The sequence below is a fragment of the Hoplias malabaricus genome, chromosome 2, assembly GCF_029633855.1.
Source record: "Hoplias malabaricus isolate fHopMal1 chromosome 2, fHopMal1.hap1, whole genome shotgun sequence".
NCBI lineage: Eukaryota > Metazoa > Chordata > Actinopteri > Characiformes > Erythrinidae > Hoplias > Hoplias malabaricus.
In genome coordinates, this window is record NC_089801.1 from 77,887,713 (window position 1) to 77,915,707 (window position 27,995).

At 39.7% G+C, this 27,995-nt stretch overlaps 2 protein-coding genes across 3 annotated transcripts; one reads left to right on the forward strand and one right to left on the reverse strand.

Annotated features, from left to right (window-relative positions):
- The first annotated feature begins 1,456 nt into the window (after positions 1–1,456).
- plk1 (polo-like kinase 1 (Drosophila)) lies at positions 1,457–10,086 on the forward strand. Its single transcript, XM_066661697.1, has 11 exons — positions 1,457–2,127; positions 3,654–3,822; positions 3,919–4,063; positions 4,207–4,300; positions 4,626–4,848; positions 5,495–5,546; positions 5,729–5,829; positions 6,058–6,135; positions 6,837–6,991; positions 7,103–7,285; positions 8,564–10,086. Exons 1-11 carry the CDS (start codon positions 1,765–1,767, stop codon positions 8,780–8,782), a joined length of 1,782 nt encoding a protein of 593 aa, XP_066517794.1. The 5' UTR covers positions 1,457–1,764; the 3' UTR covers positions 8,783–10,086.
- Positions 10,086–27,952, reverse strand: ern2 (endoplasmic reticulum to nucleus signaling 2). 2 transcript variants are annotated; one of them, XM_066661695.1, is made up of 22 exons: positions 27,735–27,952; positions 24,901–25,018; positions 24,594–24,627; positions 24,429–24,501; positions 24,272–24,344; positions 22,676–22,798; positions 22,024–22,128; positions 20,933–21,200; positions 20,214–20,292; positions 19,981–20,134; positions 19,664–19,791; positions 18,950–19,078; positions 17,985–18,207; positions 17,661–17,748; positions 17,177–17,366; positions 16,502–16,601; positions 16,118–16,317; positions 15,384–15,531; positions 15,149–15,276; positions 13,824–13,947; positions 12,895–12,962; positions 10,086–12,788 (listed from the first exon to the last, which is right to left on the reverse strand). In XM_066661695.1, exons 1-22 carry the CDS (start codon positions 27,798–27,800, stop codon positions 12,618–12,620), a joined length of 2,790 nt encoding a protein of 929 aa, XP_066517792.1. In that variant the 5' UTR covers positions 27,801–27,952; the 3' UTR covers positions 10,086–12,617. The 2 variants fall into 2 exon arrangements, with proteins under 2 accessions (XP_066517792.1, XP_066517791.1); XM_066661694.1 differs by having other exon boundaries at positions 17,985–18,210.
- Between the last annotated feature and the right edge of the window lie 43 nt (positions 27,953–27,995).

Sequence of the window (27,995 nt, forward strand, 5' to 3'; positions counted from 1 at the left end):
TTTATTTTCACTCATGAATAAACTTTAAACAGGGTTGTTCAAACCTCAACATATGATTGTGGGAATACTGTAGTGAACAGAAGAAGCTTGTAAGATTTTTGTGAGTTTGTCGTGAATATAAACATTGTCTGATGATTTACATCACTTAAACTAGGTGTCATCCATGGAAGTTAAAATTAGCCTCTTAGGCTAATGTAGCTAACAAACAATGGAAGCTTATCTAAATCACATTTCACACCTTGTAAAGTTACTTCAAATATTCAGTGACCCACATTAAATCTCTAGAGCAGGTAAATATGGCTGGATTTGACATTGAATGACAGACCTTTTATGTCATTGTTATTCACTACTGGTGAACAACAGGATCTGAGCTTTTAATTTCTCTTTAACACTATCCATTTTGTGTTCCAAGTGTCCATTGTAGCAGCTGTTTTTGACGTCACATGAAAGAACTTTGTTCATCTTTACGATGAATAGAAGTCAGCTGTTTCAAGAACAGTGTCTGTTGATTGACTGGGTCAGGTGGGGTATTGGCCAGTTTTGGAAGCAGGATCTGTGCTGATTAATGTAAGCTTTGTTGAAAAGATAATGGATAATATCTAGTTATATTTAAATGTGTAAAATAGTAATGGCTTTGTATTACCCCAAGTATTTTACAATTGTAATATTTTAATTTGGTTACATTGTAGCGATTTATGTTTAGTTACAAAATTCTTTTTTTTATTTTTATTTATTTACTTTTTTAGAAGGGAGTGATATGTGCTGTATTTGTTGTTATAAATATTATTCTATTCTGAAAGATCATTCATGCGCTCACCTGCAGTTCTAAATAATTCTCAAAATCTGTCACTGTACATCATGAATACAAATTGATTAAAGAGCAATATCTACAGACAGTAGCAGAGTTAAACTTCTTCACTTGCAGAGGACAGTGAGCCAGAATCATAGACTACTTTTTAGTGATTCTTCAAATTATTTTTTTATGAGTCCTTGGACTTTTTAATGATTTGTTAACGATTTCTTCTAATTGTCTCCATCAATCTTTCTTATTTATTTATTCTCTTCCTCTTTTACTTTCACCTGTTTGTTTTTTTTCCGCAACACATTGGTTCTTCCCATAATGAGTGTTGTTGTCTGGGATTCAAGTGAGAGGATAATTTTATTTGTTATCTATGATAATCAACTCCTAAAATATAACCATATATTTGATTTTTTTTGTGTGTGTGTTATATTCATATTATCATTAAATGTAATCATATGAATTAGCTTTAAGGAGTTTTAACACGACTACACGACACTTTAAATCCTCCCATGATACATTGCTGCAATCGCCTTGATTTCAAATCGAGGGAGCCAATCAGATGCGCTTCTGAGGTCTGAGCCAATGAGAGGCGGCGCTCAGCTGAGAGCCAATCAGAGGCAACAGTAACGAATACGGGCAGAATTTAAAAATGTTGTGCTGAATCGCTGCCGAGAGACGCGGAGCAGCAAAGAGAGGCGGCGGGTTTTTGCTCGGTTTTAACACTTATTTATGCGAATAATCGCTTAAAAATCAGCGGAGCTATCGGGGGTTGGCTTGCCTAAGATGAACTCTGTCTGTTTTTATTGAAACTTCACGGATCTCACTGTTTTCGGTTGGAGTTTTTGTTCGAATTTCTCGCCTGTGCGTCTGGAGCTCAGAAAAGCGCTGGGAACCTCCTGTGTTTTTATAGATTTTTTTCAAGCTTTAAACCTCTGTAACTAACCCCGAAAAACCCTGTTACAATGAGCGCGGCATCAGCGAAGGCGGTGAAGCCTTCGGCTCACATCGACCCCAAGTCAGCGCCCCTCAAAGAGATCCCCGATATCCTGGTGGACCCCCGCACCATGAAGCGCTACATGAGGGGTCGATTTCTGGGCAAAGGCGGCTTTGCCAAGTGCTACGAGATCACGGACATGGACACAAAGGAGGTTTTCGCCGGTAAAGTGGTGCCCAAGTCGCTGCTCATGAAGCCCCACCAGAAGGAGAAGATGAGCACCGAAATCGCCATCCACAAGAGCCTGGATGACCCGCATGTCGTGGGGTTTCATGGCTTCTTCGAGGACGACGACTTCGTTTTCGTTGTGCTGGAGATCTGTCGAAGAAGGGTAACGTTGACTTTTATGTTTTAATGCTCAGGGTATTGTGGTTAATTAAAGCTAACCCTGGGAGTCGATTACGGAATCGGTTTAGCGAGTCATGGAAATGAGCACTCCCTTGTGACTCCTATACGGTGAATTGAAATTTTAAATTAGCCTTTCAACAACACAAGTTTTTTTTTTTCCTGCTTGGCTTTTAAACATTTGAAATAATATGCAATTTGACTTCTGAGGTGCTTCGGGTGCAATTTAATATTGGACGGAAGTAGCTTTTCAAAATGCGTCTGCATTTTAGACGGTATCCTAATTTAATGTTTGTAATTACCAATACTTTTACAATCCCTGAAACACTTCAAATGACATTTTTTATTAAGTTGTGGAGTCGACTCCTGTGAATCGGACTGTCTACTCAGTACGTGGAATCGAGTATTCTAGATAAAGCTTTGTAAAAATGTCCTTTTCGAGAGCTGTTATCAAAACCTAGAATATTATTTCTTTTTCTTGTAAATTTATATTGCGACACAAATAGCTGAAAATATTTTATTAGAGCAGAGATTAACTTTAAAATCTTCTCAGAGTCCTCTGTGTTTCAAATGAAAATAATTACCTGCAACGGCTAAAGTGCTTTATATTTAACGTAGGAGCGAAAGAGTTAACTGAAAATAAATATATGAAGATGAAGCCTGTTAAACTCGTAGGCTGGCGTTAGCTATCGCTATCAGACTTCAACGGTCGAATTCCTCGGTATTAAACGCCATGACAAAATTCACGGCATTTGGAGCCTTTAAATGCTCAATTATAAAAACCCAAGCACCTCTGGCGTTTAGTAGAATTGTTTTATCTGCTTCTAAATTGGTAACTTAGTATATTGGGTACAATTTTAAATAAACACCTCGGCTGCTTCCACCATTTCCTCTGTTCCCGCTGTGGATTTTAAACTAGTGGTAAAAAGTTCAGAATCGATTCTTTGATTCAATGGTCTGCGTGTCGGGATTGGCTATCGGTCAACGGTTCCTTGCATTCCTTGGAGTCGACCCATTCCCCGTTTGCGAGCAGTACTGGTTAAAACAGCATTCAAGTAGAGTCGATTCCGAGAGCCGTTCATCATTGTTTTAAACACGAGGCTGTGACGTCAGCTTTTGAATTTTCTAAAAAAAAATTAAATATTTAAGACAAATATTAAGGCTTTAACCACCGTTTTGTCAATGTTTCCATTATCACAGATCCAATTTTTAACTGTGGAACAGCCTTAAAGCAAAATGTTATTTAGAGTAGTTTAGTGTGAAAATGTTCTATCAAAACAAACAATGGCGAGATTCTACAAAGGTTTTTTTGAAGTAAATCCACCTAATCTAACCCAACACACTCCATCATCCTAGATACCAACAGTTAAAACTACTTTCGTTTAATCAAAATCTATGTATTTAAACATAATTTCCAGGAAATAGACCCCTGGTCCTTTTTAAAGGGTGTAAGGACTGTTGTTCACTGAGGTACACAGTATGTCAAGCTAATTAGACCGTTCTGTCCTTTAGTCTCTTCTAGAGCTGCACAAGCGCAGAAAGGCAGTGACGGAGCCTGAAGCAAGGTACTTCATGCGCCAGACAATCCAGGGTGTCCACTACCTCCACAATAACAGGGTCATTCACCGTGACCTTAAACTTGGCAACCTGTTCCTGAACGATGACATGGAGGTTAAGATTGGTAAGCAGGAAACTTGGCCTTTGTTCTCTCTTCCCCCTTTCTTCCTCACCCAGTGTTTTTGGTGATGACTGACCCCAATGTTTTTCCCAACCTCAGGTGACTTTGGATTGGCCACAAAGATCGAGTTTGATGGCGAGCGAAAGAAAACGCTGTGTGGAACTCCGAACTACATTGCCCCTGAGGTGCTGTGTAAAAAAGGGCATAGTTTTGAAGTGGACGTCTGGTCACTGGGTTGTATTCTGTAAGTCCTTATCAATCACAGTATTGTTTATTTATTTGTTGACTGTCATCGTTTGGGGTTGTGGATGTTTTTGTGTAAATTAGAAATGAGGTTTTTCTACCAAACTGTTGCTTTAAAACCGCTCATGGTTCTCTATCTGTTAGGTACACTCTTCTGGTTGGTAAACCTCCATTTGAGACGTCATGCCTGAAGGAGACCTACGTCCGCATCAAAAAGAATGAATACACTATCCCCAGAGTTAGTACCTGTTCTAATACTTCAGAACTGCGAACACCAGTTTGTAGGATACTAATAATGAAATGTTTGCTTTCGCACAGCTGGAATCAACCCCAGTGGTTGACAGCCATTCCAATTCATGCCAGATTTTATTAGATGACCCTCATACACTCTTAGGACACTGGGCACTGTGAATTTGAACTCATATAAACAATGGGTCAAGATGAGGGCTTGCCAGCAATGTGCAACTTTAAGTAGCTGAATTCAATTATTAAAGGGATTGTCCACAATTCCAGTTTGTCGTTTTTGTCTTAGCCCTTAATGTTTGCTCCGCTTCTCTCTACAGCACATTAACCCTCTAGCTTCGACACTGATCCGCCGGATGCTTCATGCTGACCCCACTCTCCGGCCCTCTGTAGCCGACCTTCTCACAGATGAGTTCTTCACCTCCGGTTATGTCCCCCTCAGGCTCCCCACCTCTTGCCTCACTGTACCTCCTAGGTTCTCGATCGCTCCTTCCAGCCTTGAGCCCGGCCTCCACCGCAGACCTCTTACTGCTCTGAATAAAGGTAAAATCACCTCATTAATGTACAATGGGATTTACTTCAGAACAGTACCACAGTGCTCATAATATCCCCTAATGTCAGGGTTTACATTTTTACATTTATAAGTATTCACCAATATGTGAATTTACATTCTGAATAAAAAGAAGCTTCCCAGAAAACTGTAAGCACAACTTATTTGCAGAATCACGTGACTACAGCTTGGTAGCGTGGTTTTACAAGGGACAGTACATGAACTCTCAGTGGAGACAACTGAATAAAAAATAATCAGTATTCGATATAGACAAAACTCAGAAGTTCTGATAGTCAATTTCGATTAATTGCCCAGCCCTAATTTTAGTTAATTTAGACTAAAACATACATTCTGGGATTGTATTTTCAGACAAGTCCTCAGTCAAGAAAATACTTCATTAATCGTAATTTCACACAATTATGTGAGATCACTTATTGGAGCCAAAGTGATGCCTCAGTCTGTCTGAGAGCCCAAGAATGGCTTTGTCCTGACACTGCTTGGTGGGCGTGGTGGCTTTCACTCTCCAATTGATTAGTGTTGATTGCCAATGCCCCCTTCAGTAGATATTTGCACACAGTTAGTAAACATTGTCATAACCCTGAAAGCACTGTAAAAATGAATTTTTGTTATTAAATACAGATAGTCCAATTGGGAAAGTGGAGCCACCTCAAAAGGAGGACCTTCAGCAGAGGTAAGATCTGTTCCTGTTTTTGCTCTGCTGATTATTACCATAGGTTCAGCTGTTAGTTTAGTGTCCTTTTTACTATGAGTCTGTCTGTGCATGCTTGTAGACAGTCCCCTGATATACTTAATCTCAGCTGAATACATTTGATTTATAGTTATTTTAAAACATTTCTGAATGCCTTCCCACAGAGATGGAGATGAACAGCCAGAAAGCCACTTAAACGACATGCTGCAGCAACTGACCAGCGTCATAGCCGCCAGACCTTCAGAGAGGGATTATGTAAGGCAAGGTATGGTAGAAAATAAGTTTCATTTGGTGTGATTTTAAAATCTTTGTGTCCAAGTTTTTGGAGTATTTCTTGTTATTAATTTTGATGATACCCAGCTGCTCTTACGCTGGCAAAAACATCCATAGAGATTAACAAACCAAGACCTTTAATTAAATATTTTCACATTAACAGTGAGATGCACAAAAATGTACAAAGGGTTTTTAACTTTCTCTCTTTAATTTCTAACAGAGGAAGCTGAGGACCCCGCCTGTATCCCCATCTTCTGGATCAGCAAATGGGTCGACTACTCTGACAAATATGGCCTGGGTAAGAACGGGTCATGCTGCTTACAATAAGCCAAACTCTCACTTTAGGTTTTTTCCATTTCGCAAGAAATTGGCTGGTTTGGAGTTGCTTGCCAATTGATATAACTCTTCTAATGCTTTTGGGAAAATGTGCTTTAGTGCTAAAAGCTTTCCATTTTCAGTGCTGGAGCCAGCATTTACACTGAAAGGTTCTATGGCATAGTCTCTTGGGACTGATTTCCCTCATGTACCACTTAGGACAAACAACAAGTCAGAGTCAAAACCACAGATATACAAAGCTACACTTTGCCCCAGATTGCTTAATGTGGCAGAGATGTTGTGTTCTCTAAATTTAAAAATGTTGGTTTAAAAAAAATTATAATAACAAACCCATCTGTGGATTCTAGGCAAAAAGCTGTATATTTTAAATGAGGTTTAAAAACAACCTTTTATCATTTATCACTTACAATGTCCAGAAAGGTTCTGGGAAAAAAAGCACATTTCAGTCTAAGCCGGTGTTTGTTTAATCACCTGCAACTGAACATTGATGATAAACATGGTTAATGAAGGAACTGTTCTTCAGAGCGTCTAGAAACTAAAGCTTTGTGTATTATGATGCAGATTTATCAAAGTGTACCTTGTGGGTGTTAAACTGAAATGGTGTCCTTTTTACTCAGTGACTGGCTGTTTGTCAAACTCACCTTGTCTTTCGTTCTCTTGTAGGGTATCAGTTGTGTGATAACAGTGTTGGGGTCCTGTTCAACGACTCCACCCGTCTGATCATGTACGAGGATGGAGACAGTCTACAGTACATTGACCGGAACTCGGCCGAGTCCTACCTCAGTGTGCGCTCTTACCCTGCTGCACTTTCCAAAAAGGTCTGCACAGTTCGATTTGCACTTCTGGAAAATTAGACATTGCTACAGCTTATTTTTATTACTTATTTATGTTTTTTGTTTTAATGTGCATTCTCTTTCCTCCTCCCATAGATCACCCTGCTGAAGTATTTTAGGAACTATATGAGCGAGCACCTGTTGAAGGCGGGAGCCAACATAACACCACGTGATGGTGATGAACTGACGCGTTTGCCCTACCTCCGACACTGGTTCCGCACCAAGAGCGCCATTGTGCTCCATCTCAGCAATGGCACAGTACAGATTAACTTCTTCCAGGTCGGTCTTCTACCAACTTTGTTTTGGTTCTGGTTACTTTCATAAGGTGTTTACACAAAAATGGATTCAAATCTATTAACGGTAAACTGGCTTTCAAGGCCAAGTACCACTTAATGGACATCCATGAATATTTCACATTATTTTAGTTACTGACATATATAAGTATGAATTAAAATGAAAATAGCAGCTTAATTTGCTTTAAAACTGACGATTTCGCTACGGAAATTCTTGAACGCTACCGTGGCGTCACTGGTGGACAACAGCTGAACAACGCCGTGGTAAAACACCGTTATGACTGACTGTTATGACAGTATCTAGCTAAATAACCAACATTATTCATGACAATAGCCTAGCAATAAGCTAAACTCAAATGTAGAGGTACCGTTATTCTTGTAAATGTGATCGAAGTCGAACTCGAATTCATCCGACACTATAAACCTCCGTAAAAGACCAACGGTCTTTTAAACCTTATTCCTTGAATTAGTAAGAAATAACATGTTTTCTGACTATCAATAAACACAAGTTAGGAACTCAAATTCCACTGTATTTATTTGTTTGACACTTTCATAGAGATGGTGCTTAGCCTTTAAGGATACTTTCACATTGTCAGGTTCAAATGACTCAAATCTTGTGTGGCTTTTATTTAAGTAATAAAATCTTAATCAGATTCGAGTCACATACATACTTGATCCTAAATCGGATACGTGTGAACAGCCATATTTGATTTCATGTGGCTTTAGCCTAGCACAGGCAACATAACGAAACAAGGGAGAAGCTCCAGCAGTGTCCCAAAAAGCACTGATATCCCTACATGGATTATAAAACAAATTGCTACACTAATAAAGGGCACTAAGACATAAAATGATACACTGCACTAAGGTTGTAGGAGACATTCGGGAGTCGGCCAATCTCTACAGCAGTAAGTCAGCAGGCGATCGGTCACGAGAGTGAAATGTGATATACGCATGAGCTACTAACGTCTGTTTTTCCAGTTTTAAAATGGTGTTGTCTCAAATAGGTTTTTGTGGTTGGTAAAGGAGCAGACATGAATAAACATCAGTGTGTGCGTGCCATTGATTGGTTCACATTAGACAGATACCGGCCAAATTTAGTAGCTGATTTGCATGAAACACTATGGACTGCCAGTTAATCTTTGGGGCTGATTTAGATCTCACATGAGTGCAGTCTTAAATTGTATAGAATTATTACTTAAATGTAACTGCTCCAGTTCTTCTGTTCCATTTCTCACCCACCTTTTAAATTACTCATCCACTCTAGGACCACACAAAGCTGATCCTGTGTCCCCTGATGGGTGCGGTGACCTATATCAACGAGAAGCGTGAGTTCTGCACCTATAAGATGAGCCTGATCGAGGAGTACGGCTGCTGTAAGGAGCTGGCCAGTCGCTTGCGCTATGCCCGCAGCATGGTGGAGAAACTAATGGCTTGCAAAAACACAGCCACAGCACCCACCTCAGCTGCCACCTCTGCCCGTTAGCCCCTCACATACCAGGCCTCTCGGGTAATCAATAAGATCTCACGATGGCAGGCATCCACTCAGATTCTGCCTTGGAGTCAGAGGGCTAATTCATGGTTGAGTAGCTGAACTCTGCCAACTTCAGGGTCCTCAAATTTCTCACCCTTCTGTCTCGTTTACTACTTGTTCTTTCTCTCTTGGGTGGGAAATCTTATCGTCACCATGCTCCTTGTCTGCTGCATCATGTACATTTTGCCTTTTCTATGTTTTGTTTTTTACCTTTTTAGATGTCACAAAATAAATTTGAATATTGCACATGATTTAAAGACAGCCGCAGTCTCTGTCAGGTCTGACCCTGCTCTAGTTAAACCAGACCCCCAAAGGTCAAGATGTTCTTGGCACTGGTGGGTGTGTGTTATTGGGAACTTGGTGTTGATTTCGGTTGCCTTATTGTGTGTTGTCTGTATAAACCCCTTAGATACATGTTAAGAATATTTTATTAAACTGATGGATAATCCAACTAATAAAGATCTTGTTTTAATGCAGTTCTTTCCACGCCAAAGGTTTAGAAACATGGCTTTAAAAGTAGAACTATGATGGTTTCTGTAGGTGCTGGGTGGGGAAATAAAACATGCTGTTCGCCAGGGTTACAGTTTGGAGTGCATAAAGTTTATATATATATGTGAATAGTTAAAAGTGGGCTATAGTTCAAACACAAGAGGTTCTTGGGTGTATACTTGCACATTGCTTGTTAAACACATTTTATCTTTGTGCCTCTCCCCTGTAAAACAGGAATCCCCTTATTGCATTTTTAGTATGACACTAATTCCTTTATTTTGTGTTAAAAAAGAATGTTAAATAAGCTTGGAACGTACATGTTTACAGAGGAGCGGCTTCTGTATTTCTAATCATAAAGGGTGGATGATCAATGACTAGTTTATATTATCAGGATTGACCTCTTTGTATAATTTATCAAATTAATTCAGAGCCATACATTAAAAAATTAATGTTTTAATAATGCTGTATATTGTCTTTGAAGGCCCATGGTGCACTGTAAACCTAGGTAATACAACACTTAATGAAATTGAAAACATGGCCATTACAGGGCACTGCCATTGGTTCATTGCAATAATTTGAAAATTGTTAAATATATTAACATTGACAAAGTTGAGAGGTTTTTATTAGTTTGTTCTGGACAGTTTTTTCTGTGGCTTTTTTAATTATTCATACTAATATTGCCATTACACTGTATGAACTGAAATATATCACAATATAAATATTTGCCCATATCATCCAACCTTAGTGTAAACTCTTATGCCTCTTTAGACAAGCTGTGCTCAGTCTGGACACGTTCAGCAAAGCTTGAAGAAAAGCTAATTTTACAAGTGTTTAAAACCGTTACAAATAACATCAAAGCAGTAAAACAGCCAGGTGCTGCTGCTATGAACATAGACCTATAAACAGGACATAACATGTAGCATTTAAACTGTGTAACCAAGCAGTGTTTACAAAGGAACCGCAGGGTATTCTAACACATTGTGTATTATAGAAGTAACCTCATCACACCTTATTGATAGATTACCTTCTGGATGCTTACAGAACTACAGAATCTCCTTTAAATTAATATAATTTAAACTGGATGCTGTTTGTACGCTGTAGTGCCTTACATTGCCAACTTTCACATGGCAGACTAGGGTTCAGTTCCCAGCTCAGGCTTGAACACCATGGTGTAAGAGCATGATTCTTGAACAAGGCTTTGCTTCCTTCAAGGGAATTTCTCCTGAGCTTGTAAATGCAATGTTATATTTTATATCATCTCGCCTTTATTTTTGTCATCATCTTTTCCAAGGAGTGTCTAGTGTCTTCAACCCTGAAGTAGTTTTACAACTACACCTAGCTGGATAAACCCACTTCCGCTTACTGCTGTTACCAATGGAGATGGTGCCTCAGGGAAGCAGAGGATCCAGTTTTACTATGAAATAATTGGAAACCTTTAATGATATTAGAAATCCTACAGACACAAGCCTGACAACCTCAACTAGGCTAAAGCATAGTGCAATACATTACTTTCTGTAACATTAGTCCATAGCTTCACTTTATTATTGTTTGCTGATTTTATTTCTTGATATTTTCTTCACGTAACTGAACTGATGTCTATTTTCATTCATTCTGACAACAAAATGGTTTTGAAAATCAAGACGTTAATCCTAGCCAACGCTCTAGCTGCTTTTAAGGAATACGGCATTTAATCAACAATCTCAGTCTGCAGTTTAAAATGTCTGTTACCATTAAGTGATGTGATGTTTATCACATCACTTTGAAAAGAACAGAAAAAACAGACTCGGAAAATACTCAAAAAAAAAATGCCCAAGAATTTTATAATTACATTACTCAAGGTATTTTTAGGTTAAGCTGTAAATGTGTAAACATTGTTCTTGAAACGTAACTAAGTTTCTGTACTAACGAATATGGGCAGTAGTTGTGCGTTCTCTCTGTGTCTGCATGGGTTTCCTCCCACAGTCCAAAAACACGTTGGTTAGAGGGCTGACAGTGCTACAGTGTCCATAGGTGTAAGTGTGTGGTGACCTGTGATTCCGGATACACTCCGAATACGAACCCACTGCCTGAAGTGACTTCAATAAATGTCATGTTATTAGCATATTTCCTGTTTCCTTGATGTCCACTAATTTTAATCTCCTAAATATTAGAATAGGTTTGGGACAGTCTAGATGTTCAGACGCCTACTCGTTTTCTGTTCTTCCAGAAACACAATCTATTGTCCATAATATCTGACAGTATGGTGGAGATGCAGCAGAGAGAGATGAGGTTGAAAAATGCTGGAATTTTTTGTTACTGTTAAAGGTAAGGTTAGATAGTTTATCTCATGGGATCCGCCTAGAGATACACAGTGTAAAACACTTGTAGCACTGCCCTGAAATCGAGGAGCAGAGAAGTTTTCCTTTCTCCTCAAAAGTTACATAGTGCATTTTCTGCAGTAGCAACGACAGAAGCTCTATTCTTCCTCTTAAAGCTCAGTCAAGCATGGCAGTAATTTTGAAGCTAATTTTACGGTAAAATACTACCTATTACTGTTTTAATGTGAACATTGGCCAAAAAGGTAATAACACCGATACAGGAAGAAGGTCAGAAATGATGACCTGTTCCATTAAAACACAGTGAAAGCTAAATGTGCTCTTTAAAAATCAGAGCTGAGTGTTTTGGCATTTTCCGACTGGGGATTTAAGGTTGCAGTTTCTACAGGGAGGCTACCAGCTGCCTCCAGAGGCACAACAACTTGACACTGCCATGGCAATAACATCCAAGAAACAGCACCCACTGCTCTCAGCGTCTTCGACTCAAAGCTGTAAATAGTCTGAGGGCACTTTGTAGGCCATTAATCATCGCCGTATTCCTTGTCTGAAGGTCTATAAAAGTGATTCAGTAACTGTAGATTAACTGACCTGAGATCAGTAGTTCAACACACCATGAGGAAGGCACAATGAGGCTATCATCATCATCATCATCACAGATTAAAAATATTTGCTTTAGCAAGTTCATTATTTAAAAAAAAAATAAAACAGCCGCCAAAGAAGCTGCAGTAGTTGCACAGGGAGTACATTCATTTTAAGCTGAACCAGCGATGTAGATCCAGCATCTGCATTTAGAGACGTAAAGAATCACATTAAAGTGTCTGTAAAAACCTTTCAGGTTCAGTCAAACATGCCCAGTTTCATCTACTGGGCTTTTCACATCCTCTTCACTCATATCCATATCATGAACTCATTCTTCAGTAGAAGATCTTTGTCTGTAGATGTGGGAGGTAGTGGAGGGTGTTCTTTGTGTGTGTGCCTCGAGTTTAATAGTGGTAGTAAGGGTGGAAGGGTCTCTCGGGGGCACAGATGCTCAGCGCTGAGTGTGTGTGCAGCAGTAACCGCGGGAAACGTGAGGTGAAGTATCCCACAAAGCCTTCTGGGACTTCACCAAGCGCTGCCTGCACCTCAGGTGGGAGCTCATGATAATGATGTTTCTGAAATACAAACAGGAGGGTTTTCATTTGCCTGCTTCAGCTCAGCACAGGTCTAAATACACATAGAGAAGTTATTTAGTGACCAGATTAATGTGTAAATACTTACTTTATTTCTCATAGCTCTGAGCAGGTCTCTGACAGAGTTTCCTTTATATGTGCGGAACTTCCTCAGATCTGGTAGAAAACAACAACATAATTTAAATTAATATATCATCACTGTCCAAAAAAACATGTAGGTTTTAATGGACCAACAAAAATGCTCCAAAATGACTTCCATTAAAAGTTAAGAAGGTTTACTCCTTCTCCTGTAAAGTTACTATTTTGCAGATACATGTCTTTCTATTGTACAGCGAAATCTCACTAGTGAACACACAATGGTTCAATTGTCACTTATAAGAAAATGACACCAATTTTTCTTAGAATTTCTACTCGGTTACACTCTTAAACTATATATGTTAACTATATGAATATGAATGAATTGCCTGATGCAAGCAACATTGTTTTATAATGGTTCTGCAATAAGATCATGGCAATAAATGCATCTTAATAGTTGCATATTTTTGTAGCTCATAGGGCAACATGGTCCAAATAGAAACCCTAATATTAAAAGAAATCTACCTAGAGTTTTAACCATAAACAGCTTCAGAATCATTGTGATGCTTCAATGACCTGTAATAGGGAGAATAGAGACACTGCTGTTGCCAATCTGAGTGCAGCACTGCAGTAACTACACTCTATAAATTTTGGAGGAGGGTAAGAAACCACCTTTTTTTAAAACAAATAAAATGGCTGTATTTGTATTGTACACATCACAGCCCGTTTCCTATCACCAACATTTAAGACTTTAACATCTCAACAAATGAATTACACATTGCACTATTGCACACAAACAGGCCGACTGACCCAACTCTGCTGAATGGCTGAGTCCATGTCGTTTTACAACACTGCAGACGCAGAAGTAAGTGAATGCCTGGAAAGTCATTTTGGAGAAATTCCACGTTCATAACAGGACACGGTAGTTGCAGTATCACTCACCGGCCTGTAGGGGCGCTGAGATGTGCATCCTCCAATTGGTTCGGACCACAGATCTACCTGCTGTTTCCAGGCGCGTTATTATAGCACTGTCTGCTGGCTCCTTTTCTATACGATCACTGACATCCTGCAAATTGTTAAACGTATAATTTACAAACATACAGCAACATAACTTCACTGAAAAACAAATGGGATTAAGGCTTCGACTTATCTTTTTGCTGAAGAAATACATACACACACACACACACACACACATACTATCTGTGGAGTACTAAATGAACCAAACCTGGTAATCTGTACGAATATAAATCACAGAGAACTTTTGTTTCATGAAATATTGAAATATCTTGGTCCAGAATGGCTCCAGAGCCTACCTGGAATCATTGGGCACAAGGTGGGAATACACCCTGGAGGGGGCGCCAGTCCTTCACAGGGCAACACAGACACACACACACTCACACCTACGGACACTTTTGAGTTGCCAATCCACCTACCAACGTGTGTTTTTGGACTGTGGGAGGAAACCAGAGCACACCACACTCCTCACAGACAGTCACCCGGAGGAAACCCACACGGACATGGGGAGATCACACTACACTCCTCACAGACAGTCACCCAGAGGAAACCCACGCAGACACAGAGAGAACATACCACACTCCTCACAGACAGTCACCCATAGGAAACCCACACAGACACAGGGAGAACACACCACACTCAACCATATACAATCTCTAAACAGCATATACTGCATGATACCTAGATGATCCTGATCCATCGTTTTGTCAATAACGGTGACATGCCAGCATGTGACTGTATCAGATATACAAATACGACTTAAAGTATTAAGTATTCAACAAAAATAACCTAAAAAAGATGTAGTTTTAAAACGACGAGCGAGAAGGATATATTGGTCACTGCATTTGAGTTCCATCAAGAAAAAGCGCTGTTCCTGGGATAATATTAGGGATGTAGCGATTGTGAAGATAGCATATTAATAGTTAATTTTAGGTTAATTTTTGTTGAATTGTTTTTTAATACTAAACAACATTTGATATAAAATGACAAAAGAGCTGGAGAATATTTTTATTTTGAATTACAATTATAACCTCCACACTACCACTTTAAACTGGATTTGTAGACCTAATATATCTCACACATAAGTGAGATTCTGGCTCACATTTTGTGGCATAAACTTTGGTACAAAGCAATAAAAATCCTTCCATTAACAGGTTAGCAGAGGTCTACAGATGTCTTGGGATAAATGCCATAAAATTAGAAGCAGTGCTTCAGTTTCAGTAGGACTGGTATCAATCTATCCATATACAAACCTGAAAGAACTGCAACTGTTTCTCTGGGCTCCAGAAAAAAGGGTGTTTTAAAATAGAGGCTGTGGAGGGGCGGGACTCTGGGTCAGGACTTATCATCCTCTCAATCAAATCTTTTCCAATCACATCCTCTAAAAACACAAACATTTATTCAGTGTTCGTATAAATTATACACATATATATCAGATTCTTCAAATTAAAAGGTCTGAAAATGAAAAACATATGCACACAAACACACCATGTATATCCTCCATAAAGTGTTCCAGGTTGTATGCTCCAGAGAGGATGTTTGCCTGACGCCGCAGTGTGTCCCCAAACGGGTGCTGTCCCCTAGACACCGTGTAATAAAACACGCAGCCAGCTGAGAACACATCCACAGCGCTTGTCTAGAGAAGACAACAGGGGAATAGCAGAATAATTGATCACCATAATATTGAGCCTGTTCATTAGCTCATCTGCTGCAGGAAACAATACAACTGTAATTGTTTAAAGCAGTGGTTCAACAAAAAGTAATTTCCTATTACGGTCATTTTTTGGTTGAACAAAATGACATTTGATGTTTTTAATACTATGCAACAGTTACCATAAATTGGCAAAAGAATGTGAGAATATTTGAACTCTGAATTATAAATATACATTACACAAAAAACCTTTTAAAACATATTTGTACTCCTAATCTATAAAGAGAGAAGTTGGAAGATGCTACGCTATGTTTATGGCTGCCATTTAAAAGTAAAGCAAACCATTTTAAAGTAAAGACAGCCATTTTGAGGTCAATGTCTGTCCAGTTTAAAGATCAAGCACATCAAAGGTTCTGAACCCAAAAGCAAGTCTTTTTGAGATTCTGTAATAAAAATGTATTTTGATTTAATGCTGGAGTTCTCTCATCCACATTTGTGATAAACTGGGTCAAATATTCGGACAAAAACAACTGCTTTAAAACTATATGTCCATGTTTTTATAGGCTCGTACCGGGTTTCCTTTCTGAGCATCGACAAGTAACTCGGGGGCGATCCAGCCCTCAGTTCCTGGTATTCCCGAGCGTAAGCTGAAACTATGGCGACCGTCTGGCAGCTTTTTGCACAAGCCGAAATCTGAGATCACAGCTCGCACTCGGCCGAGCGCTCCCGGAAGTGAGAGAAGGATATTCCGTGGCTTTAAATCTCTGTGAACTGGGAGAAAAAGAGAGAAGATAAAGAGGTGGGGGGCGGTGGAGACACAACAGAAGTTAAAATATTTAGCTACATTTAAAATAATCTTCAAAGACCAATACACTGAGCAGCAAAGTCCAATATTAAATATCCAATATTTAAGCCGCCGTAACTGTGGACACTCGCTATGGTGATGGAGACTCACCGATTTTGAGGGAGTGCAGGTGATTGAGCCCACACATCGTCTGTTCCAGCAGAGTTACTGGGTCCAGGGTTGAATAGGGGCACGCTGGGTCTTCAACATACTACAGAAACATACACACACAGAGGACCATTTACTGCAGAGGTGTTTTATAACATTATATACATTGTTATATGTAGCTACCAAAAACATTTATTTATACTTATTCTGCTGTCAAGAACTAAGCAGAACATTTGTGCCCCCTGCTGGAGTCAGAGAGAATTAGCCTTGGCTCTCGCTTCACACAGAACAACATTCTAGTTTTGAAAGGTATTGTCAAGTAATGTATTTAGATCTAATTCCACGAAGATGAAGTATCAAGCAGAAAGTGAGTTTTTATTTGTGGTATTCCTAACATTACATAAAAAAATACAATGTTTACATCAGTGTGCTTGTCTTTAAATTCACTATGTCTAAAAACTATGGTGTAAAAACATGCATAAATAATATATATATAAATATAGGTAAGTTAATTCAACATGTCCATCAACTTTATAGCACAGCACATCAATCAATCATCAAAGGTACATTTCTGTAAAAATTGTATTTAAAAATTATTTAAAAATAATTAAAAGTCCGACTGAATATGAAACCCTCACACACACACACACACACACACACACACACACACACACACACCTGTTGGAGAGTGGCAGCACATAGTTCGATGGCTATGTATGTGAACTGTCGATCTCGTTCAGTGCAGAAATAACGGATGACGTTGGGATGTTCATCAGATTCACGCAACAGCTGCACCTCTCTCTCAGCAAACTCCACACACTCCGGCAAGATCCGCTTCACTGCAACACGCCGCCCATCAAAGTGTCCCCTTCAAACACACACAAACACACACACACACACGGAACAAGTGATTCATTCTTATTCAAACCTTTGGAAATTGGCTTTTTTTCAACAAAACAACAATATTATGATATAATTCATGTCCATAAAATATAAATCACATTCAAAAGTTCAGGAACAAAGCTTGAAATAATTCTATCGTTACACTTCTATTCTATTCTATTCTGAAATAATGAGCTAATCACCATATTGTCAGACTTCGGTATTTATCTCCTCGGATTTTAAGGGGTTAAGTAGAAGTGACATCAGAAGAGACACTCACCGAAACACAAACGTTCCCTCTGTCCCATGTCCCAGCACTTCTGATGGGCTGAAGGAAATTTTACCAACTTCTACCACTTCAGTCAGATCTGAATTACACACACACACACACACACACACACACACACACACGCTAACTTATAAAACCAAATGTGTTGTTCTATGCATTTACTAAATTAATGTGAGAGATCACCACTGCACTAATCAGCTGAAAGCTGTAATATTAAATCTTAGCATATTTACAGATATTCCTTTGTAAAATAGAACAGTGTATTTTCTGCTGCAGAGCTATAACATTCAACTTCGCATATTATAATTTTCTTACTCTCTGATTGGCTGGGCGTCCCCGGAGGACTGGCATCTGTACTGCCTGAGAGAGGGCGAGTGTTACTGGATGAGAGTGAGCCACTGTGGTTTGAGTGATTGCTGCTGTTGAGAGTGGATGAGGGCGTGTCCGTTGCTGTGGGAATAATCTGACTGGTCTGACTGGTTTTATTGGTCAGGGGTCTAGAATCCTTTGGCTGAACAGATCTCCGTGGCCTTTTGACCTGCTGATGGAAGAAGCCAGATACAAGGTAAAGAAACACAACAAACACATTTGAAGCCCTTATGACCACAACGGATGTCAACACTGATGTGTCCATACTTTAGACTTAGTAAGCCATTAATAATCAAAACACAGTAGTACATTAAAAGAGAGTGGATTAGGTTAATATTGCCTCCTGCTCAGGTACATTCTCAATGGTTTTGGATAGTTTTGGCAACATTATCAACATGTGGACAACTTTTTCATAGCCTAGACCCTGCCATTTCTGACAGCTCTAATGAACTATGAACTATCTTCGGGACTGGCATAGGGTATTTTACATCATAACTTGTTTATAATTTAAATTATACATTTTTACACAGTTGTTGTGGAATTTTCTTTCCTGTTATTAATTGTTCCTCCTCCAAATCACGTATAATGCCCTAAACTGGGAGGGTAAAAGCAAGTATTTGCTTCCTCTTGGACACGCGAAGCATGCCAACGCCTCTTTTTGAACTGCTGCTAACCAATGTAATGTAGAGTAAGTCTTAGACCACTGTGCCATCTGTGGCCCCATATTTCCCAAACTTTATTAAATTTTTTTGGCCCCGTTTACACCTGTTTCAATTAAAGTAGAATTTGACATTTATTTTGGGAAGTAAATATTTAAGCTAATTGGAATGTTGATAACTACAAAAAAGCATATATCAGTCTCTTAAAAGACATTATTTTACATAAACTCTTTCAAACAACTATACACTTACGTGTGTAAAGGTGAATAAAAATGCCAGCCATGCTCCTAGTAGCAGCGTCATCACAACCAAGGTCACTGGATCAGAGGTCAAGGACTCGGGCAGCACAGGGGAGGAGCTCTCGTGGGTTACTGGTGGCAACTAAGCAGAAAACAACATATTATTTTGTTTTAATGTTCTCATTATTGGGTTAATTTACATGTAAGTTACTAAGTACATCCAGATAAGAGGTAAAGCCTCCAATAAATGTCAGTCTGGTATGTTATAAAAGTAGCACATCTGTGAAATATCCCAAAGATTCGATAAAATATATAAAAATAGCTGGACAAAATATTTCATTAATTGGTCTTTGTCATCATCTGTAACCACTTCATCATGGTCAAGGTCGTAATGGGTCCCGATCATACTCTGAGACATTAGGCACAGGGCAGAAACAAACCCTGGAAACAGGAAAAGCTGGAGGAAACCCATGCAGGCACAGGGAGAAGACATTAAACTCCTCACAGACTGTGACCTGAGGTGGGGTTTGAACCCTCCACATCAAAACCCTGAAGTGTTGTGCATATGACACTACCTACAGTATCCTTATTAAAATATTTGATAAATATCTTTATAATTTAATCGAATATTTAAACAAGCTAAATATCACTGCTAGAGTAGCATTCTACTGCTGAGAATAGTCACCCATCGTAAGAGTCAAACCAAGAATGTGACAGTGTGACTCACTGGGTGAGGTCCAGATCGAAATGAGGAAGAAGAACCACGAGAGGGGATGACATCTCCAGAACGCTGCAGGTTCTCCGGGAATTCTCTTAACATGGTGGTGTGGGCAAGAGGGGGAACCTCATGATGACCTGTGTTCACAGAAAAGGTGAATCAAAGTAGAAATGTTACACTAAAATCTTATGTTTTGGTTTTTTGCAGTGCACTAAAAACTCACTACAGAGACAGACTGAGGATTGATACTTTTCCAGTGCTCAGGGACCACAGTAGGACCGTCATCTGGAAGCTCAATCTGTAAAGTAAAACCATGTGAAACAAACCTATCAGCAGCCACTGGTTCTGCAGGGGGTTGGTGCTTCCTGGAGGGTACTTGACGTCAGTGCTTGGTGTGATTTCACATTCGCTCTGCCCATTTCCCACCGTCACATCAGCTGTGATTGGCCCCTCAATCCGTGCCACAGTGAGGCCATGAGGCTGACGGGACAAAAGGACCAGGTCATTCAAGGGTAAAGTGGGATTATTTATAGAAAACATTAATGAGAGTGGAACTTACCACAACCGCAACTCCTTCATGCACAAGTGAAGTGGAAGCATAAAGATGAGAATCCATCTTTCCCACATACAGCGTTGGACTGCAATCAAACATGCACATACCAATCACTATGGTTCCAGAAGGTAGTTTAACTACACAGGCAAGTATTTTGTGAATTTGGGAATTGGTAGAACTGCAAGTAAATGTGCAGACGTTCCTCACACGTATCAATTCACAGTCAAATTGCAGCAGGAAAGCCAGAGTAGTTTAATGTAACTGGTACTGGTTATTTAAAATTGTATAGCCATGTATATCTAACACAAGTCATATACACTTGTGTATATACATAAGTGGGTGGCACGGTGGCACAGCAGGGAGTGTTGCAGTCACACAGCTCCAGGGGCCTGGAGGTTGTGGGTTCGATTCCCGCTCTGTGAGGAGTTGGTGTGTTCTCCCTGTGTCCGCGTGAGTTTCCTCCGGGTGCTCCGGTTTCCTCCCACAGTCCAAAAACACACGTTGCAGGTGGATTGGCGACTCAAAAAAGTGTCCGTAGTGTGTGAGTGAATGTGTGTGTGTCTGTGTTGCCCTGTGAAGGACTGGCGCCCCCTCCAGGGTGTATTCCCGCCTTGTGCCCAATGATTCCAGGTAGGCTCTGGACCCACCGCGACCCTAAATTGGATAAGCGGTTACAGACAATGAATGAATGAATGTACATAAGTGTATAGCCATGTATATCTTACACAAGTCGTGTCTTGGTGCTGTGCTGCTCCTGCGTGAACTGGTAGGCCCACCTCATGGTGTGAGACTGAGTGTTGTGGGCGGTAAAGGTGAGGTATCTCAGAGTCTCTGTTGCTACAGTAAGGTGAGGTGCTCGGCGAAGGCTATCTTGGGTCCATAAATAGAACCCAGCCACCGGAGAATCAAACTTCTGCATCCAAAGGACCTCTCCCGAGTCCCGATCCACTGTCACCACCAGACCGTCCCCACTGGATGCAAAGTGGGACATCTCTGTTACATACACACATATAACACCAAGTAAAAACTTTGAGTGTGCAAAAAAAGAAAAAAAAAAGAATATTGAAAGTTGAATATCTACGATGAGGGGTAACCATAGTTCTCTCTGGTTGTTTATATTCAGAAGCTAAGCGTCTTTTAATGTGGAATGTTTGAGCAGAGAGTGAGAGCGAGACGAAGCCTAGCATACTGGACCAAGACAGTTTGTTTATTTACTCATTTACAGACAACGGGGCTTTGTAAAAACACATGAGACCTGCTTCAAACATGCAAACAAACTGGAGAACAGAAAATGGTGAGGAAACATTTTCAGAATTTTATAAAAAGCGTTTTTTAATTACAATTGTGAATTTCACTTTTAATTGTTGTTTTTTAACTTATATATATATGAAGTATATTATAATTATTTATTGTAATTTATTGTCCTAGATTTCATTAATTATAGATTTAATTTTGTAATTAATTTTACAGTATTTCCAATCTTTAGATGGCAATTCCACAATGTTAAATACTGCTATTTACGCATGTGTTAACTTTGTAGGAGATTCCACTGTATGGAGGACTAGTAAAGGTAAAACCCAGATAAAACTGTAATCATCTGCAACCAAAGGATTAGGAGGTATGAGCTCTCAAAAAATTGATCAATGATCCACCTCCATTGGAGTGTTTAGTCAATCGTCCTAAAAGGGAAGGGCATTATTTTTACAGCTTCACAACTGTTTGCTTAAGTTTAGAAGGCTTGAGAGCAGTTCTAATCATTCACCCAATGTTTAAATTGATTCAGTTGTACAGTTATAAAGGCATGTGTAGAACTTACTGTAGTCATATTTCTGATCATCATACAGAGGAGCAGAGTAGTCGTTATAGGTGGCATTCCACCTCAGCTCCTGTGTTTTGGTGTCATACATGGTGATCATGTACTCTAGAGTATGACAAAAAAAGTGACATATTATGAGTTTTACAATGAAGTGTAATTTCTGAAATATACCTAGGAATATATTTTTAAATGTGTGCAAATTATCACTTTTCCAGGGTGTAATACTGGTCCAAACCTCAAACACCTATATGTATGACATTAGGAGGAGTTTTGAAGAGATCTATTGATTCTAATAATTTGTTTTACTTTGCATTAACTGTAATTTAACATGGGTAGTTCATTATGGTACTGGTCACTTTACAACTGTAAATAACAACACAATGAGTGATCATAGACCTGTAACTGTACTACAAAAATATTCCTCTACATACCTATACAATCAAAATACTTCAAAGCTACAACTGTATTATTACTATATTTTGTAACTCCTTTTGCTTTCCTTTCAATAATTTTCTCTTACTCAATATACATTCACTCAGTTCTACGTTTCTCATTTTTATAGTACTATGAAGCACTGTAATTTTCCTGAATCTGAACCTGAAGAGTAGTAGACACATATATTGGTTGACTGAGGTGCTGTGCCTGTGCTAACCCGTGCGTCCAATGTAGAGAAGAGGAGCAGAAGGGCAGATGGAGTCAGATGAGGTAGTGCTCAAACTCGTCTGTTTCTCACCCGTCTGAGGATCCACCACAAACCACGTATCTTGTTTTTTACCTACGCAAAACATGCTAAAACTTAGAAAACACATGGAGTGAAGCTGCATTGTTGACTACCTCTGTTTAAGAAGAGCTTGCATGTAGGTAAATACAACAAAAGGGCAAGAAGTTTCTGTTGACAAGTTTAAAATAGTTATTTCACCCCAAGCACTGCTCTCCTGAATAGCACTAATTTAAACAACTCCTCACACTCTGAATAGTCAAGTCAAATGTCACCGATAGGTTCCACCCTGACTCCAATCAAAGTCAACAGTGATGAGCAAACACAGCCTCCTCACAAGGATTATAGGTTTGTATCAAAGGGAGGAACAGCCCAATGAGTTTCAAAGGAATGATGATGAAATATTTGGGGTGAATATGTCAACACTGCATCAAACGTAGAGCTACATTTACATTGTGTAAACAATGAGTCAGTAATGAGTAAATATTACATTATTGGGTATTAATTTGTTTTTAGAAATCTCTTTCTTAACTGTAAAAGTATATAAACGGCACAAAAATAAGGAAATGTGTGTTTGGTAGATTGATTCTTTGTTGTAACAATGCTTCTTGGCAATAAATCTTATGAGTTTGGAAAGCCTGTTAATTTCCTTTTTAAACTGTGCCACATTTGTAAGGAACATGCATTTGTGGGATAAGCAGTAGAGCTGAATTTGTGGGCTGCGCCCATGACAAATTTGCCAAATCCTCTCTGCCAATGTCAAACACTGTAAAGCTCCAAACACTGGCAAGTCAGGGGCAAAAAACTACAGAAAGCTGAATAACATTACAGGCTAGCCAGAGGATCCCAACCCACATATTTACCTTCATACATTCATTATGTAACCCTTATCCAGTTCAGGGTCGCGGTGGGTCAGGAGCCTACCTGGAATCATCATTGGAATCAAGGCGGAAATACACCCTGGACAGTCCTTCACAGGGCAACACATTCACTCACACATTCACTCACACACTCACACCTACGGACACTTTTGAGGCGCCAATCCACCTACTAGCGTGTGTTTTTGGACCATGGGAGGAAACCGGAGCAAATGGAGGAAACCCACGCTGAGACAGGGAGAACACACCACACTCCTCACAGACAGTCACCCGGAGGAAACACACGCAGACACAGGGAGAACACACCACACTCCTCACAGACAGTCACCCGGAGGACACCCACGCAGACACAGGGAGAACACACCACACTCCTCACAGACAGTCACCCGGAGGAAACACACGCAGACACAGAGAGAACACACCACACTCCTCACAGACAGTCACCCGGAGGAAACCCACGCAGACACAGGGAGAACACACCACACTCCTCACAGACAGTCACCCGGAGGAAACCCACGCAGACACAGGGAGAACACACCACACTCCTCACAGACAGTCACCCGGAGGAAACCCACGCAGACACAGGGAGAACACACCACACTCCTCACAGACAGGGAGGCTACCTGCTGCACCACCGTGCCCACATATTTACCTGTGTAAAGGATTCCATCAGAGCTTCTACATGGAGATGAGTGAACCAACTCTGGAATAGTGAAGGGCAATTTCTGCACAGACAAGAAACATCTCCATTCACCAAAAGTATACCCACAATCACAGAGAAACTGGAATAAGGGAATCAGGACATTTACCATAAGACCCTCTTTGTTTTTTCCTCCAAGCACATACAGGCTTCCATCACTGGGGTCAGGGAGGAAACCAGGTCTATAACAGAAAAACGTCACAGAGATTTACAGACTGGAACATACAGTCTCAAAGAAGCATACAACAATATATAAAAAATAAAGGCAACATACTCTGGCAAATAAACTGGAACCTGGATGATAGGATCTGAGGAAAAATATAAAACAACATCATCTGAGCAGTGTTAAACTCCACAGCATGTATTTAACAAAATCAAAGAGAACTGAGAAATTAAAGGAATTTGTTTACTACAGAATTATTGCTAAATTTAAGGAATTTAATATATTTAATACACACACACACACACACACACACACACACACACACACACACACACACACACACACAAACCTTAGGGATGAATATAATAAATGAACAGATATGTGACATCCCACCAGACAGACACAGATATACATGTACCTTCCTTTAGTGTCCATTTTATGTCCCCTGTTTTTTTGCTGACAGCGTGTAGACTTCCATCCAATGTAGAGACAAAGAGCAGAGACTCAGGGAGAGTGAGTGAGCTGCTTCCTGCACACTGAGGTAGAGAGAGAGAGAGAGAGATAGATAGAGAGAGAGCATTACAGGCAGGATATTACGAATGATATTGAAAACATATATCTCCATTTTTATGGATTTTTAGTTTATATTTGAACACAGCAGCTGTCCATCACACTGCAAAAATTCCATGACAAACGGACCAACAGAAATACTCAAGAATTTCTTGGAATAAAACCTTGTTATACACTGATTTACATTGAAAGTTAAGAAGTGTTAACTTTCCTCCCACGGAAACGTTGCTATTTTGGAGATTATGTTTCCATTGGACAGTGGCGATATATTTATACATTATATGAACAAACATACTGAGAATGACCATCTAATCATTGAATTCAGGTTCATTAAGTCCCATTATCGAACCCCTATCAAGTCTGGGTCTGAGCGTGTTAGAATATGTTTAATACATTTTTACTAAATGTTCACTGCTGTTTTAATGTGTGTAACTGCATTATTATGCTATTATATCAATGAAATAAACAGGTCTAAAAATGACAATAATGACAATGACTAAATCTACAGCTCACAACTTTTTAAATACACATTCTGTGTGTATTATTTCATGAATCGTAAATAAAGTTATTTGGCTTGGCATTTATTATGACGCTACGGTGAGCACTAGCAGCTTACAGAAACCTGCACTCCCCACCTGCCAATCCCTGACAACAATGATTAGAACTAAAGAGAAAGGAAAAAGAAGAAATAAGACCACAAACAATGACATTAATTCCACTGTTATTTGCGTAATTGGATACGGAACGAAAAACACAGATAAAATATCACATAAAAAGGATAAACACACTTGTGTTATTTAAAAATAATCAATACCTAATATTTAGTTTGAAATTTCTAAAGAATTACGTTTGTGTGTGTGTGTGTGTGTGTGTGTAGACTGCAATACGTTAGCATTAACCAGGATATCCTGCTCCACAGTCGTTGTGCAAAGCACACATTCTCACACACCTGAAAGGCCGGGAAAGTGTGTCTGTGGAGTAAAGTCGTTTACTTTAACCCAACATAAGCAAAGTTCTCCAAGTAATGGGCCGCACCTTTGTTTGAATCACATGGACAGGTGGCACAACGGACTTTGGGGTCTGTGTCTTTGCTAAATCTCCTACAGAATGAGTCAGAAAATAATACTGTACTCCACAGTCTTCAAACCTGATTACTTTCATAAACACATTAAAGTGTGTATCTGTGATCTGTGGTGTGAATCACCCCTGTAATGGTAGATAATACACAGGAATTATTAAAATACCCTTAGATACTTCCACCAATCAACCAGTGTGCGTTAAAGGAGTTGATATGTAAAGACGGTGTTGTTGTACACAGTCTCATTCACAGTGGTTTGGTATGAACAAGTTGTAGAAAAATGTCCTGACAGTGGGAATGACTACAACAAAAACCAAAGACATTTTATTTAATCATTAAAAGTATCAATGAATCTAAAGATTCAGCACATCATTCGACAACCTATAACATTATCTGGTCTAATTTCAAAAAGTGTGTGTGTTGTGGTGGTGATTTGGGGATCTAGTTTCATGAAATGTGTAATTCTTAGATAAAATACTGACTATTTTTCAGGTGTTAGCCATATATCCCAAAACTTATTTCCTTATTTCTCAGGGAGAATTTAACTTTTTGAGTAGCTCAGAGTTTAAATCAGCACTGTACAGGTATCACCTAACAGATATTCAATATCCATTTTGGGGAAAAAACTGGCATCCGGCCATCACTGCTTCAACGTGGTGAAGAAAACAACTTACCTGCTCTTTAACTGAATTAAATTTGAAATTTTTGAGGACATACTTTTAAAATATTAAGGCTTGCAAACGATATTATAACATGTGGGAACATATTAAAGTGTATTTAGTTCCCATGCATTAGATACCTCATTCCCACACTATTAGGTTGCTTGCTGCACTTTTTTTATTTGTTCGCACACATTAATACAAACTTTACAATGGAAAATTACAATTCAGATGACGATGAAATTTTGTTACAACTAAATAAAAACCTTCTAACAACTTAATTATACAATGTTATGAGATCCTAATGTGTGAGAACAACTTAATAAGGCTTGGGAAGGAGATACTTAATACAAGAATGACTTAATAATGTGTGGGAACGAAATATTAACACAACCCGTTCCCTACACGTTAAATATGTAATTCCCACGACGTTTCAACTCGTTCTGGCGCTTTAAATGTATTATTAATATCTGACATCCACTGACTACAGTAGTAAGAGTTAGTATTGTTCATTTAACACACAAACACAAAACAACACATCACAAAACACACGAACACAATGCGGCGCGCGCTCGTCAGCACAATGCGCGCTCCCGGACGCTCCAACGGTTTTAACGTTTCAAAGTTACACCTCACACGGTTCCGTGTCTGGGACAAAAACGACGGTCCCGTCAAATATATCGTTTAAAGCGTTTCAGAAGCGCTGTCTTCTCCTCGGTCTGCGTGTGATCTGAGTGTGGGAGTAACTTTTAAACTCCAAACTAGTGCGGGTTTACTTTCATTAGGGGTCACTCGTACTCCAGAAGGCGTCATGGCTGCCCCCCACCCCCCGATTTCCCCCGTTCCTTAGTCTAAAAATAGCCCCCGTACTTTCCCCGCTCCCCGTTTTCTCCCCTGAAGTGGAAACAGGAGTGAACTATAAACGTCAGTTGTGTCCGTCCTTACCTGCGAAGCCCCGACACACGCGAGCAGCCACAGAAACACAGCGCAAAACCACCGCGGCCGCTCCATCGCCTCTAATAGCTCAGACCGTCACTAAACCGCGGGCACGGAGCTCCATCAGCGGCTGTGTCCCGCACCATGTCCGTGGAGTCGCTCCAGAGCCACTAACCAGCTCGCCTCCATGTTTTCACAACAACGGCCGCCCTCCACATTTCCGTGGGGCTAAAGGACGGCGGAGAGCGTAGAGAGGCTTGGAGTGATGAC

Coding starts and splice junctions, on each gene's coding strand:
- plk1 (XM_066661697.1), top strand. CDS start 1,765: ATGAGCGCGGCATCAGCGAAGGCGGTGAAGCCTTCGGCTCACATCGAC. Junction 4,849..5,494: donor TCTTACTGCTCTGAATAAAG/GTAAAATCACCT, acceptor TATTAAATACAG/ATAGTCCAATTGGGAAAGTG. Junction 6,992..7,102: donor CTGCTGCACTTTCCAAAAAG/GTCTGCACAGTT, acceptor CTCCTCCCATAG/ATCACCCTGCTGAAGTATTT.
- ern2 (XM_066661694.1), bottom strand. CDS start 27,800: ATGGAGCGGCCGCGGTGGTTTTGCGCTGTGTTTCTGTGGCTGCTCGCG. Junction 17,367..17,660: donor GAGGGAACGTTTGTGTTTCG/GTGAGTGTCTCT, acceptor GTGTGTTTGAAG/GGGACACTTTGATGGGCGGC. Junction 16,318..16,501: donor CCTGCACTCCCTCAAAATCG/GTGAGTCTCCAT, acceptor TTTTTCTCCCAG/TTCACAGAGATTTAAAGCCA.